The 15204-nt window shown below is 52.8% G+C and overlaps 1 protein-coding gene across 1 annotated transcript; it reads left to right on the top strand.

Annotated features, from left to right (window-relative positions):
• Positions 1-256: 256 nt before the first annotated feature.
• Positions 257-9005, top strand: MUL1 (mitochondrial E3 ubiquitin protein ligase 1). Its single transcript, XM_040229467.1, has 4 exons — positions 257-1450; positions 4932-5019; positions 5667-5787; positions 7065-9005. The coding sequence occupies exons 1-4, from the start codon at positions 1331-1333 to the stop codon at positions 7786-7788; spliced, it is 1053 nt and encodes a 350-aa protein (XP_040085401.1). The 5' UTR covers positions 257-1330; the 3' UTR covers positions 7789-9005.
• The last annotated feature ends 6199 nt before the right edge of the window (positions 9006-15204 follow it).

Here is a 15204-nt window from a genome sequence, read left to right as displayed (position 1 = left end):
CCAAATATAAAAGAGACAAGCAAGGAGGATGTACTGTGCAGCACAGGAAATTACAGGCATTATCTTGTGATAACCTATAATGGAGGAGTATAATCTGCAAACATATTGAATCACTGCTGTACAGATCAGAAAACATTTTGAAATCTGCTCTATAACTGTGTGGTGAGGATTAAGTGGTTTGATGTTGGTGAAACTTTTTGTCGCAGTTCAGTTCAGTCGCTCAGTCAGGTCCGACTCTTTCCGACCCCATGGACTGCAGCATGTCAGGCCTCCCTGTCCATCACCAACTCCCAGAGTTTACTCAAACTCATGTCTACTCAGTCAGTGATGCCATCCAACCATCTCATCCTCTGTCCTCCCCTTCTCCTCCCGCCTTCAATCTTTCCCAGCATCAGGGTCTTTTTAAATGAGTCAGCTCTTCGCATCAGGTGACCAAAGTATTGGAGTTTCAGCTTCAGCATCAGTCCTTCCAATGAATATTCAGGACTGATTTCCTTTAGGATGGACTGGTTGGATTTCCTTGCAGTCCAAGGGACTCTCAAGAGTCTTCTCCAACACCACAGATCAAAAGCATCAATTCTTCCGCGCTCAGCTTTCTTTATAGTCCAACTATCAGATCCATACATGACTACTGGAAAACAACAGTTGTAGCTGTAATTATAAATTAGTAAAGTAAGTTGTTATGTGTGGTGCTGGTAGATTAAAGAGTTACTTTAGTGATCTAACCTCCTGTCTTGGAGGTAATAAGCTGTGCAGTCCGGTAAATTCCTCTCCAGTAGCAGTGTGACTTGGAGCACATCCACTAACCTCTCTGGCCTTGTCTTCTCACGTGTAAAGCTGAAGAATAAAAGCCAAGACCCAAGGTTTGCCCTGAAACTTAAATGTGTACTCCCCCTAAATGCTTACCCGACGTTCTTTCCTTCCCATCCAATGGCGTAGTCATCGAACAACCCCTGCAATCATAATAACCCCAGGAAAGCAGAAGGCCTGAAACCGTGGCACCGCAAGCGATACAACTACGGCCAGAGTTGAAATGGTCGCGGAGGGACGAGAGATCGCTCAGGTTCCGCAAACCATTCCGCAATGCCGACTCCTGGATCCCAGACTGCAGCGAAGGCAGCTGATGCGGGTCCATCACCCTGGCAACAGCTCCTTCCGGTCTGTGTTGCCCGCCCTCCCCACTTCCGGTTCCGGGTCCTGTGCCTTCGGCGGGCGGCTGGCCGCGGCCTTCCGGGAGGAGCCGTCTCCGGGGGTGTGGTTCCGAGTGGCGGGAGGCTGAGGGGCGAGGGGTCGCCCGAGCGCGGCGGCCTCGCCAGGGCTCGGCGCAGCCATGGAGAGCGGAGGGCGGCCCTCGCTGGGTCAGTTCATCCTCCTGGGCACCAGCTCTGTGATCACCGCCTTCCTGTACTCCGTGTACCGGCAGAAGGCCCAGGTCGCCCAGGAGCTCAAGGTCAGTGCCCGAGCCCGCCCGGCCTCAGCCGGCCATGCCGCCCCGGGGGAACGGTGAGTCCCCCGACCTGCCGTGGGCCGCTGCACCCTCGGGAAAAGGCCCCAGAGCGGAACCAGGCCCTGGGAGGGCGTCGCCCGGCCCCCAGGAGCCAGGATCAGAGTTCGGGTCGCGTGAAAACGGCTTCCCTTCCTCCTTTCTCCCAAGTCCCTCTCGTTACTCAGAATAAACCTTGACTTCATCACTTTATTGACGAAAAAAATCTTTATTGAACACTTGCTATGCCCCAGGCGCCGAGCCTGGGTGGAACAGACAGAAATTCCTGTCCTCATGGAGAGTGCATTCTAGTCCAACCAGAGAGTAAACAGTCAGGTGGTGTGCCACGTGGGGATAAAAACTACAGCCTGGTGCAGGGAAGAGAGGAGCGGGAGGTTTGCTCTTTTGAACAGGGTGGCAGTTGAGCAGAGCCCAGGAGGATTTGAGGCGAGCGTGCAGGTGCCTGGGAGGGGACAGCTCCTTGCTTCTGCAGACTCTGCCTTTTTATATTATGGCCGTTTAAGAATATTGCTCACTTTTCTAATGCAGCACCTGACGATTGACATAACATATTCCCATCTTGGTTTTAGTTCTGCTTCACAGTAATTTGAGGTAGATGAAATGATACCTCCAACCTGCCAATCAAGAAATCGAAACTGGGAGGAAAGGTCTGTACAGTGTCAGTTTGGAGCTTAAACCTAGGTCTTTTGATTCAGAGTGTAGGATTTTTTTTTTTTTGGTTGACCACATTGCTTTATTATGAATGTGTGAGTGGCTCATGAGAGATGAACCTCATTAGGTCAGAAACGGGATCTTACCCTTCCTTCCTTCTAGGTTCTAACTCAATGCTTAACAGACAGTAGACACTCAATAAATATTTGTGGATTTGTTCTGGGTGAAATTTCTTGTTTAAAAAAGATGGATTTCTTCCACGCCGTGCCAGGCTTTCTCTAGCTGTGGCGAGCAGGGCAGGGGCTGCCCTCAGTTGCAGTGCGCAGGCTTGCCATTGCTGTGGCTTCTCTAGTTGCAGAGCATAGGCTCTGGAGCACACGCCTTAGTTGCCTCGAGGCATGTGGGAGTCTTCACGGACAGGGGATCGAACTGTGTCCCCTGCACTGGCAGGTGGCTTCTTAACCACTGGACCACCAGGGAAGTCCTGGCTGAAATTTCATAATACAGCAGGGCTTAATTTGACATTTGTTTGGAAGATGGATGCCTCAAACTGATACGCGTCATTATCATCAGATAATTTGCGTTGAGAGCTTAGCAACAAGTGTTTGAGTTTTGGAATGCACCTAATTACCAGGGAGTTGAATTTGGGGTGTGAATCACAGCCTGGTGAGATTCCAGCTGCCTTCTTGTCTGCTTAATTAAATTACTTCTGAAATGATTGGCTGTGGTTGTAATTGATACTTCAGTTTCTGACTCTGAATCAGAAATCGCATTGGCATCAAGTTGGCTAGAGATGGGACCCTTTGAAGCAGTGAGTGCTCTAGGATCCATCTTTGGGTGACCTTAAAAGCTTTGCCAATTAGTTCCTCAATGAGGATGAAATAAGTAGCTCCTGCCTGGAAAAACGGTTGGGACTCTAGCTTAGCCTCTATTTTCTTGATCTGATTACAAAACTTCTGGACTAGGGTTTATGTCTTACCCTTTCACATCTCTCACAGTGATGGGAATGCATATTTATTGCATACCTACTGTGTGCCAGCCTCTGGTCTGGATTCTTTCACACCTTAAGTTTCATTTAATTCACATGAAAATCCTGTGAGATTGTTTTCCCCACCTTTTACATGTTTTGAAACAGACTGATAAATTAAGTTGCCCAGAGTCACAATAGATGCCTTGAAGCTTGATTGAGTCGCAGGCTTTCTGACTGAATTTCACCTCCTTTCCTTCTAAAAAATGTTTAGACTATCCTGTGGTGGATACTTGACTATTTAGGTGACTTTGAGCAAATTACTTCACCTCTCTGAGCCTCAGTTTCCTTATCTGTAATTGGGGATGATAACGTCTACCGCAGAGGGATGGTATGAGCATTATATGGGGTTATGCATTAAAAACGTTAGCAGAGTGCCTGGAATGTAGTAAATGTAAGTGCTTAGTTATCACTAATTTCTTCATCAGATGGGTAAGAGTTGACTCATTGGAAAAGACTCTGATGCTGGGAGGGATTGGGGGCAGGAGGAGAAGGGGACGACCGAGGATGAGATGGCTGGATGGCATCACGGACTCGATGGACGTGAGTCTGAGTGAACTCCGGGAGATGGTGATGGACAGGGAGGCCTGGCGTGCTGCGATTCATGGGGTCGCAAAGAGTCGGACATGACTGAGCAACTGAACTGAACTGATGGGTCAGGCACTATCTCGGCACTAGGGGGACGGCAGTGAGCAAGACCAGCAAGGCCCTAGCCCTCCTGTGCTTACAGTCCAGTGGAGGGGGAGACCGACAATAAACGAGTAAATAAACCTGAGTGTTAGTTGGTACTGCCCGTTGTTTTTATTACCTTCGCAGTGTACGTGGATAATAATTTTTATTGACCTTGCTCCTGTTGTTTACTGGGTGGCAACAGCTTAAACTCAGAGGGACCTTAATACGTATCCAGTACTACCCACCTCTTTCGAGGTTACTTGCCTGGTATCCGTAAGATGGTGTTGATGAAAATACCTGAAAGCAGGAACCGTTTCCTTCATTTGTCCCTGAATCCCTGGCCCCCAGCACAGTGCCTGGTTCAGGAAATGTTCAGTGGCTTTATTAATTTTACCTTACTTTTGATGGAGCAGTAGCAGGCTTGATTGGTTCCCAAGTACAGCAGATTGGGATAAGAACAGGAAGGAATGGAGAGCTGGGGACTGTGAGAGGAAGGGAGCGGCAGAGGTGGCTGTGCTCGGCTGTTTATGAGACGGAAGGAGGCAGACGGAGGTGGAGGATAACGTTTAGCACCGTCCACAAAGCCACGCCCTACAGTGCAAAGGCAGTGCTTTATTATAATGTCTGATGCAGAGCATGAACTGACAAGGGCCTGGTGATGATAATGCCTACCACCGCCCAAGCCCCTGCCATGTACTGGGCGCTGGTTTACGTGCTTTTACACGTAAACTCTTCGGATGCATGGTTCTGTGTCATCAAGAAGAGATGAAATTACATTCAGCCGACGGTATGCAGATTGATTAGTGCCTTTAATATTTTCATCTTAGCACGTGAAACTGAAAAGGACTGTGTGTTTGGTTGACTGGTGTACGTGGCAGCCCCATTTGCAGATGGTGGAAACAAGGTGCCTATTTATATGGTGAAGCTGGGACACAGCTTTGGAATCTGACCTTGGTCACCTTCCTGCCTGGTTCCCTTATTCTCTCACCGTGAGAAAAAGAGTCGTTTTCTTTCTTCACTTGTTTGATTGAGCATGTCAGTATTGAACAGTCAGTCCAACCTGTTGTTTCCATTTAGGGAGCTAAAAGAATCCACTTGGGTGAAGACTTAAAGAGTATTCTTTCAGAAGCTCCAGGAAAGTGTGTGCCTTATGCTGTTATTGAAGGTATGTTTATTTATTGGTAAAATGAAAAATAACTCAGTATTTGAAAGTTTGATAAAGATCTTCCTGGCTGACATTGACGGTCTTTTGTAGCCTTTGGGTGGGGGTTCAGAATTTGGACTTTGGGGTCAGGAAGACCTGGGTTACTGCTGTATGATTTTGAGGAAATTACACAAGCTTTCGAGCTTCCATCGCCCCATCTCTAAAATATACGTTGAAAGTGAAAGTTGATCTGAAAGTGAAAGTTGCTCAGTCGTGTCTGACTCTGCAACCCCATGGACTGTAGCCTGCCAGGCTCCTCTGCCACGGAATTCTCCAGGCAAGAATACTGGAATGGGTAGCTATTCCCTTCTCCAGGGGAGCTTCCCAATCCAGGGATTAAACTCTGGGTCTCCTGCATTGCAGGCAGATTCTTTATTGTCTGAGCCACGAGGGAAGCCCAGAATATACCTTACAGGGTGGTTATAATACTGAAATGAAGTGATCCATGTAAACTGCTCAGCAGAGTGCCCCCAAAGCATAACTGCTGGCGATAACAGTGTCATCACTTTGATTAATTAAACTGACTCAAACTAAAAACAAAATCTAAATTACTTTAAAGGAAAGGACAGAAGAGTTCTACAGAAATAAAATAATTTGTTTCCATTTAGGAGCTGTTCGATCTGTTAAAGAAACGCTTAACAGCCAGTTTGTGGAAAATTGCAAGGGGGTGATTCAGCGGCTGACGCTTCAGGAGCACAAGATGGTGTGGAACCGGACAACCCACCTCTGGTGCGTATCCTTGCTCCAGGGGCCCAGACCTCGAAGATGGTCAGCTGAGAAGCTGGCGTCCTGGCCCTGTCTCCAGGTGTTCAAGCTCTTCCTGAGACAGGGTGGAGACCAGCCTCTCAGTGCCACTGAGATCTCTGCCATTGCAGTCTCCTAGGCGTCTTTCCCAAATGCAGATTCCTGGCCTCTTCCAGATCTGCCTAGATAGAATTTCCAGGATAGGGGACCTGGAGTCTGTAGACATGCACACTAAGGGTTGAGAAGCGCTGACTGATGGCACGGATTGATGATTTTCAGTGCTCCATGCTGTAACATGGAGTTCCATTTTTCCAACTGATCCTCGAGGGGTTCTGTTTTGGAGTTTTATCTTAATTTTTATTGTAGAAATTATAATTAAAATTAAAAAAATTAAGAATTCAATTTTTATTTTTATTAAGGCTGCTTAACCTGCGATCTCCTCTTTTAACAGAATTTTAAGTGCAGCAATGCAGAACCATTAAGCACAGGCACAAAGCTGTACAGCAGATTTCGAGCTTCCTCGTCTTGTCGAGCTGAAACTTTACACCTGGTGAACGTCAGCTCCCGGTTTTCTTCCCTCAGCCCCTGGCAATCCCTGTTTTACTCTGTCTCAATAAGTTTGGCTACATTAGATACTTCATGCACATGGAATCCTGCAGTCCCTGTCCTTCTGTGACTGCCTTAGTTCGTTTTGCTGATGTCCCCCAGGTTCACCCATGTTGTTGCATGTGGCAAGATTTCCTTTTTCTTTTCTTGTCTTTTTAAAGGCTCACTAGTATCCTGTTGTATGCATGGACTGCGTTTTCTAGGTTCACTTGTCGGTAGTCACTGATGTTGCCCTGTTTCGGCTGCTGTGAATAAGCAGTGAGCCAGGGAGCACAGATCTCTCTCCAGATCCAGATTTCAGTTCTTCTGGATCCACGGTCTGAAGTGGGATTGCTGGGTCATATATGGTAGTTCTGTTTTTAAGTTTTTTGAGGGATTTAAGATAAAAATCGACCTGTCTTAATAGGGGCAAAGGGAGATAAAAAGAGTAGAGGTGATCTCTGATGGCATCTGTTGCCCATCTCTGTTCCGGCCAGAGAACCGGAAAACCTGCGCTTCCCTCTCCTGAGGCGCTGGACGAGTGTGGTGTCTCTTGCCGTCTTCTCTTGCTCTCGGTTCACGCTTGATCCTGCCCTGGCCTCGAGGTGGTCTCCAGCCCTGTCTGGCTGTGAGGTGTTTGCGGTCCTCTGATTTACCATGCGCCCTCCTTCCTGCAGGAACGACTGTTCCAAGATCATTCACCAGAGGACCAACACGGTGCCCTTTGACCTGGTGCCCCACGAGGATGGCGCGGGCATGGCGGTGCGCGTGCTGAAGCCCCTGGATGCGGTGGACCTGGGCCTGGAGACGGTGTACGAGAGGTTCCACCCCTCCACGCCATCCTTCACCGACGTCGTCGGCCACTACCTCAGCGGGGAGCGGCCCAAGGGCATCCAGGAGACGGAGGAGATGCTGAAGGTGGGGGCGCCGCTCACGGGGGTGGGCGAGCTGGTGCTGGACCACAGCTGCGTGCGCCTGCAGCCCCCCAAGGGGCCGGGCAGGCGGTACTACTTGAGCAGCCAGGACTTCGACAGCCTGCTGCAGCGGCAGGAGTCCAGCGTCCGGCTCTGGAAGGTCCTGGTTCTGGTCTTCGGCTTCGCCGCCTGCGCCAGCCTCTTCTTCCTCCTCCGGAAGCAGTACCTGCGGCGGCAGCGCGAGCGGCGGCGGCCAGAGGAGGAGTTCCGGGAGCGCGCCTGTCCCGAGGAGGACCGTCCCGAGGAGGACAGGGAGGGCCCAAAGGGCGCCTGCGTCGTGTGCCTGAGCAACTTCCGGTCGTGCGTCTTCCTGGAGTGCGGCCACGTGTGCGCCTGCACCGAGTGCTACCGCGCGCTGCCCGAGCCCCGGCGGTGCCCGATCTGCAGGCAGGAGATCAGCCGGGTGGTGCGCTTGTACAACAGCTAAGGCGGGGTGCGAGGGGACCCTGCCCCGCTTCTGGGGTGTTTGTCATCTCTGGGCCTTTACAAGAGTAGTGACGGGGCCGCCACCAGCCGTGGAAGGCCACCTTCGTCCAGCGTGGGGGTGGCCTTTGCCAGCCCGGAGCACAGGCGCACAACCCCATGCCCCGCCCTGGCACGGGCAACGGGGGTGCCGCGTCCCTTCCCTGGAGCCAGGTGAGCCCGTGTGTGGCTGAGAAGAGCTCACCGCCCAAGCGCCAAAGTCCATGGCCTCCAGCTTTTCTGTCCCCATCTTCTCCCCGCTCCCCTCCTCCCCCCAGGTGTGGGTACCTGTGGACCAGAGCCTGAAAGACTGGCCAGAGGGGAGAGCAGAGTTGCTTTGAGGAGCCGCCTGCGAGCAGGCTGTGGGGCAGTCTTCCTCCCCCTTGCTTACCCCCCAACTCCCCGGGGAAGAGTCTCCAGGCCGGCCATGTGCACCCCGTCCCTTACCTGCCGGATTCCCACGTATGCGCACGTGGATCAGCATAAAAGGGAGTGAATGCAGCGGCTGCCCTCTGCCGAACAGGCCGGGACTCTGCTCAGAGAAGGGAGGCAGGTCGCTGGCAGGGGCACTTGGAATGGTGCCCATTCATCGGTCCCCCGTCACGGTGCAGACAGGGCTGCTTAGCTGCAGCCTTCCTGGGGCCGCAGGACCTAAAGAGGGCGCTGGGAGCTCACAGTCCTCCCTGACCTGGAACTCGGAGGCCCGAACCGGCTGAGGGCTGGCTCTGGTTTCTCTGCCCAGGCTGAGCTGGAAAGGTCTTAGCCCCAAAGGAAGCAATAAGGACGCTGCTGTCCCAGCCTGCAGTTTTCTCAACTTCTCACGGAGGCTCCCACCAAGGAAAAGTAGCAGCCAGCATCTTGAGCCCGGGGCCTTGTCCAGGCTAGCCCTAACCCCGCCACTGAAGAGCTTACGCCCCAGGGGCGTCATCACGCCACCCCTTCACCCCCCCCATCCGGCTTGAGTTTGTGAGTGAGACAAGCGGGCAAGCCCCTTGCACTGCTTGTCAAGTGTCCAAGGTCACTAAAGTCCCGTGCACAGCGCTTTCTTTCCCTTCCCTGGCTCTGAGCATCCATGCCCCCGTTGCCCTTCGTGCAGGGGAAGGGGGTGTGCTCTCAGGGGCTGACACCAGCTGTATGCAGTGTCCAGTGTGGACAGCACTAATAAAACTCCTTCTCACCGAGTGTGAGCTTGTTGCTGTGAACAGGGGTTCGATGGCGAGGCTGATGCTTCCCTGGGGGGATGGCGTCCGGTTTCGATAGGATGAACTCGAGACCTTGGCTGCAAGGTGGTCTGGGCCTCCCCATGGTGGGGGCAGCTTGGTGACGCTAGAAGAGGAGGGCCGAGTGGGGAGCCTCAGGGCAGCCTGGAGACTGCCTGCAGGTCACGCCTGGCCTCGCCCAGAGCCGTCCCTGAAGAGCGCTGTCCTGATATCCTGAGCGCAGGCTGTGAGGTCTCACCTGTGGCGAGAGTGGGACAGGTGGGCACTGGCAGATATACGCGGTGCTCTTTCCGACCCGAATCTCCAGGTGAGGTGATCCTCACAAGGCCCTGCGGGCTCGCACACATCTCATCCTACAAGCAAAGAAGCCAGTCCCGAGGGGACATGCTCCCTGGGTCAAAAGCACACAGCTAGTGGGGCGGGTGGTCTGCATTGAAACTCCAAGTTGTTCAGGCTCCTGACCCTCCTGACCCTCCTGCCCCCCAGCGGTGGGGCAGTTCCCTTGGTGCTCGTAAGGACACCCCGCAAGGTGCTGTTCCCCGTGTTAGGAGGAGAGCGTGCTCTGGGGGCGAGGCCCGTTGGTGACAGCCCACATGCCCAGTGAGTCCTGGCCGGGGAGGTGTTACGACCCTGGCTCCGTATAGATGTGCTGGGCGGGGGTGGCCGGATGGAAGGGGGACTGGTGGGGCTGACCTCGGAGCATCTCAAAAGCATCTGCTGTTCTGTGTCCCTTTAGCAGGTGCTTTGAAAGAAAGCCCAGGTTATGAGGATAAATGAACTGCTGTGTGTAGGGGGGAGGGGGGAGGAGGGTTTGTGTTAAATCTATGAAGTGCTCAGCCCTCAGCGTGGATTTCATGAGTAAATCTGATCAAGGGAGTGAAAAGCAGAGAAGGCAGCCTGCCCTTTCCCCAGACCGACTCATACCCTGGGCAGACCAAAGGCTTCTCCATGGGAGCTGAGGTGCCCATCGTGGGAGACACAGGAGCAGCACACCGTCCCTGCCTCGAGGTGACAGCTGATTGGGAACACCAGCTCACACGCACCCAGACTCCAGACCTGAGGTCCACGCGAGGTCCTAGCCTGGCTGGACCGAGACTGCCCCGTGCTCTCCGTCACCCACGCAAGTCCCCGCCTTCGGTTTAAGGAGCTCCTTTCCAGCAGGCTTGAAGGGGTTTAGACTGATCTGTGGGATGGAAGCCGGTGAAGAAGTGAAAGTGAAGGTCACTGAGTGGTGTCCGACTCTGTGACCCCATGGGCTATACAGTCCATGGAATTCTCCAGGCCAGAATCCTGGAGTGAGTAGCCTTTCCCTTCTCCAGGGGATCAGCAACCCAGGGATCAGCAACCCAGGGATCAAACCCAGGTCTCCTGCATTGCAGTGGATTCTTTACCAGTTGAGCCACCAGGGAAGCCCAAGAATACGGGAGTGGGGAGCCTCTGCCTGCTCCAGATGATCTTCCTGACCCAGAAACCGAACTGGTCTTTCCTGCATTGCAGGCAGATTCTTTACCCTCTGAGCTCTCAGGGAAGCCCATGGAAGCTGGGGCGGGGGGACTAACCATGGGATCGTGGTGAATTGCAATTCAACACTTAGGCTCAGCCACTTGAATCCGACGCAGACAGCATTCAGCCAGGATGGTCTTAAATAATTGCTTCTGGTGTTTTGAAATTCTTTGCGAGGTACTTGATACGGGTGGATGCTCACAGTCCGACAAAGTGAGCATTGTTCACCCCGTTGTACCGATGAGAACTTCCTGGTGGGGTTACAGTTTACCGATGGCCACACGTCACCAACCTGGCAGTGTTGGGCTCTCCTGGTATCAGGTGTGTTTTTTAGATTTAGAGTGAACTGGAAGTGGAGGCGATATCACCCCTTTTTGCAGCTTTTGTGATTTACTCAAAGCTATCAAAGTCTGAGCATAAAGCCCTTTCCCTTTAAATCACATTGAACCTGAGAGGCTAAGAAGGAAAACTGTCCAAGAGACAAGCGAATATCACAGACGCACAGCGTTTTTGAAGCCTGTCAGCACCCTGAGAGTCACCAGTAACCCCTGGTTTTACAGACAGCAGTTTGAGGCTTATCCTGATGCAGGAGGAGCCAGAAGGCAGGTCCTCGGAGTCCTAATTCATTCAGAATTACAATGGAAAATTCAAACAGCAAGCAACATGACAAACTAGGGTGAACTCTGACACCTTTTGCAACCCTGGTCCTAGCCTGGATGTGGACAGATCTGATGTGGATGAGCATGAAGGGCCTTGGGGCTGCTCAGAGGAAGAGCTCTCAAGTTTTGGTATCCTTGGTGGGCATTTATTCATCCCCAAAACATCAGCCAAATGTGTGTTCTGTGCCTGGGAATTCAGAAATGAATATGGCGCAGTTTCTGCCCTTAAAGCACTCAGCATTGTTTTTTAAAGTGGCCTGATTGTTTGAACATGAATAAGCCCTACAGATGGATGGGTGATGGCTGTTGGAGCATTTTTGGTTCACAGAATGTTGTAGCTGGCAGGGCCTTTGAGATTGGCCTGGTTAGAGCAGATGCCCTGACGGTTCAAAATAAAGCCACCAAGGGTAGGGTATCTTTGCTGAAGGGGAGCCAAGCAGAGAACATCCATCCCACAGAGCTGAGAATGATCGATTAGAAACACCAGTCTGACCACGTGCCTTCTCTGTTTGAGGAGGAGCAGAGCCTGGAAGGTCCCCAGTCTCCCTGTCTCCTCCAGGCTTAAGCTCTGGGTCCTCTAAGGCAAATGGAGGTGTGTGAGCCAGCCCCTGGCCATCACTCCAGGCCTTTCCCCGTCTGTCTGTCTCTCACCTGTGGCTCCAGCCACACCGAGCCTCTGAGCGTTAAGCGCGCTTGCCGTTCCTGCCTCCTGGCCTCTGCTATTGCTGAGTCTTGTCCCCGGCATTCTGGTCCTTTCTTCACCTTGCTGTGTTAGGTGCTTGCTTTCTTCACCTCCTCACCCTATAAAACTCAGCTTTAGGTGTTCCCTTCAGAAAACCTCCCCTGACCCTCCCCACTTAGCAGAGTTAGGTGCCCTTCCTCTGAAGTCCATTATCCAGTCCCCCTGTTCTTTCTCTGAGCCGTCTTGCCCACGCTTGGGCAGGAACTGCGTCTTATTTCTGCTCCAGCACAATTTTTTTTAGGCTGTCACTCTACACTAATTAGAGCTCACATTAGGGCTTATTCTTTGCTAAGGGCCTGCAAAGGAATGGACATGATTAATGTCATTTCATCTTCACTGTGAGCTATGTGTTTGTATTATTCTTACTTTAAACAAAAGGAAATCAAGGCTCAGAGGGGTCAGGTGTCTCACTCAAGCACCCAGGAAGGACAGGATTTAAGCCCAGGCACTTTGACTCCAGAACCCCAGCTCTTAACTGCTGAACGTACATGGAATGAGTGAGTAAACTGGTGAATGAGATGATGGATGTGGGCCCATAATCCTGGAAGGCTGCCTGTGGGAGTTGGTTTTTGGACCAGAGGTGAGGGTCATGGCCTGATTGTAAAGAACAAGGGCAGGGGCCTCTCAGTGCCTGGAGCTGCAATGCATTGTGTGAGAACACCATGTACCTTGAGCTGCCCAGAGCTTCCCGGGCTCCACACAGGAGAAGTCGGGCCGGCATCGTTGCCTGGTGGCAAATGGTCTGGGCTGGGAGCTGACTTCCTCTCGGGTTCTGTTGCTGTGTGATCTCGATGGAGTGGTGTAACCTCTCTGAGCTTCAGCTGTGTCTGCAAAAGGAGCAGGCTGGATTAGAAGCTCTCCAAGGCTCCATCCAGTTCTGCTATTTGGCCTGTCTGGGACACAGCAAGTGGATGAGCGAGGCTGCAGGGTGACAGTTTCAAAGCCCTTCTCAGGGCTGCTGTCTGAGGCCTGAGGGCCCTCTTCAGCAGAGCTGCCTGCCGCAGCCCCAGGACCACGTTCCCGGAAAGCCAGGCAGATCAGCACATTTTCTCCCTAATTAGAGAGTGATAGCTGATCAATTTTGAATGAGATAAGTTTCCATGTACAGTGTCCTGAATTGCTCCCCAGAGCGTTCATTAGTCATTTCTCTCGCAGCTGCTGCCTTATTGTTTTTCAGATGCCAGCCTAGGGACCTGGCATTTCCCTTCCACAAGCGTGGGTCACATGGGGCCAAGCCAGGGAACTGGCACCGGTCCCAGGAGCTGCCCCGGCCTGGGGGAGGGCTCTCCGCTCTTGACATTTACCCTTTGCTCCTGCCGGAGCCATGGCCTCACCTTCAGTGACTCAACTCCAGATTCCTCTTGGATTGGGCTGTGACCCTGGAGGGCCTCAGCTGAACTCCACGAGCTCTTATTAAGCACCTAGCGCCCCAGACACCTTGTATCTTGAACCTGAATGGTCTCCAGGCTGGAGACAGGGGGTACACACCAATATAAATGTCCACAGGTCCACTTGGCCATAACGTCAGGCCTCCCACCCCGCGACGGCCTTCCCTAGTATTTAAGGTGTTTCCTCAGTTGGCGCTTCATTCGTGTTTGCGGTACGCTGGCGCACAATGTGCATTTCTTCCTGCCCCTCGCTGCCCCAGGGCTTGTGATGGGATTCCTCTCTTGCTGCGATTTCTACCACGGCCCCCAGGTGGCGCTGTGCTTCTATGGTTGCGGCTGCCAGCGGCCTTGCAGGCGACGCTGAGGTGGCGCTTCCAAAGGCGAGTTCAAGTTTCTCTTTTCCTGGGGGCTGGAGAAGAGGCCTGAGGACAGAGCCTGAGAAGGAGCTGGGGCTGCTGACACCAGACGCAGCTGGGCACAGGCTGGGAAGGGGACAAGCAGGAATGTTCTCTCTAGTTCCTTTGTCTGCCCAACACACCAGAAAGCCGGGTGCAGATGTGAAAATACTGAGAATCCCAGAAAATTCAGGGGGGAAACAATCCCACATTTCCCTCCCTATAATTTTCCCGGCATTCACATCTTTAAATATACTAACCATGATTTCTTTCAACAAAAAAATAAGGCATGCATAATGCATCCCATGTTCTTAAAATACCCAGATGACTTCACATGGCGAAGGACGCTGAAAAAAATTGCATGGCATAGATTTTGATTTTTCTCCCCAGAAGCTTTTTCTCAGTGGAGAAAGCCTGCTTCTCCCAGCCTGGCCTGCTCCCTTGCCATCCTCTCCTCTGTCCTGTCTCTGCCTTCTGCCCTCTTGCCTAGGTATCAAGTTTCTCTGTCTCCTCCTCTGCAAAGAGACAGAACTGTCAACAACTGTGCTTGACAGGCCCGCCTCTCGTCTACCCTGTTGCCTCTTGTCTTTGAGTGTGTGAATGAGTTTCTTCCTCTTCCCGTGGATCTGTCTTCCTCTCTGGGCTTTTTTAGTCTCTCTGCTTCTGTTGGATTCCATCTGCTTCTGTGAGTCTGTCTCTCTTTGCATCTTTCTCACCTGCACCAGGCACCTCCCCTCCCAGACCCGTCTCTCCTCTTCTGGATGCCCAGGGTCTGGCAGGGCAGGGTGGGGAGGGCCTCTGTGCCCAGGCCCTGGCTTTTCCAGCTGCTGCCCTTCCTCCTACCCAAGGAGTTCCTAGGAAGAGAAAGCCCTTCTCTCCACCCTCGCAGGCCCTGGAGGGCGCCAGGTGGTGGGACTTACTGCGTGGAGCTGACCGCTGGCCAGCTGTCCCGCTAGGTCTCCTCCTAGGGACCCAGTCAGCACCTCACCTGATCCTCAGTGTCCCCTTGAGGCTTATCTGGTTATCCCCACTCTACCACTGAGAGGAAATCTGGCTCAGACAGCGAAGCGACCGCTGGGAGGCCGTGCAGGTAAGAAGGGGTGGAGCTGGGGCTGAGCTGCTGATTTCCCCTCATTTCACTCGCTCATCACCAGGTCCAGCGGACAGAGCTCTGAGCTGGTTGTTGGGAGGCCTGGGCTCTCAGCCCAGGCTCTGGTTCCAGCTGGGCAGCTCGCCTTCCTCGTTTGGGGCTGACTCCTTCCCACTGTGCAGTGGACCAAGATCCCTGTCTGTCCGGCTGACCTTCCAGATTGTCACGGACACCAAACGACCTTGCATCTGCTGGATGGGGACGTGCCCGAGTAACCGTGTGGGACCCGAGAGGCCAGAGCGGCCTGTGCCCTTGCTGGGAGTCTGGGCTCAGAGGCCACGGTCACATGGTTCTTCCTGGAGCTGAGCCCCCACAGGGCTGACC

This window comes from Oryx dammah, unplaced genomic scaffold (assembly GCF_014754425.2).
Source record: "Oryx dammah isolate SB20612 unplaced genomic scaffold, SCBI_Odam_1.1 HiC_scaffold_27, whole genome shotgun sequence".
Lineage (NCBI taxonomy): Eukaryota > Metazoa > Chordata > Mammalia > Artiodactyla > Bovidae > Oryx > Oryx dammah.
Note: the sequence above shows the minus strand (reverse complement) of the source record. Positions and strands in the feature narration are given on the sequence as shown.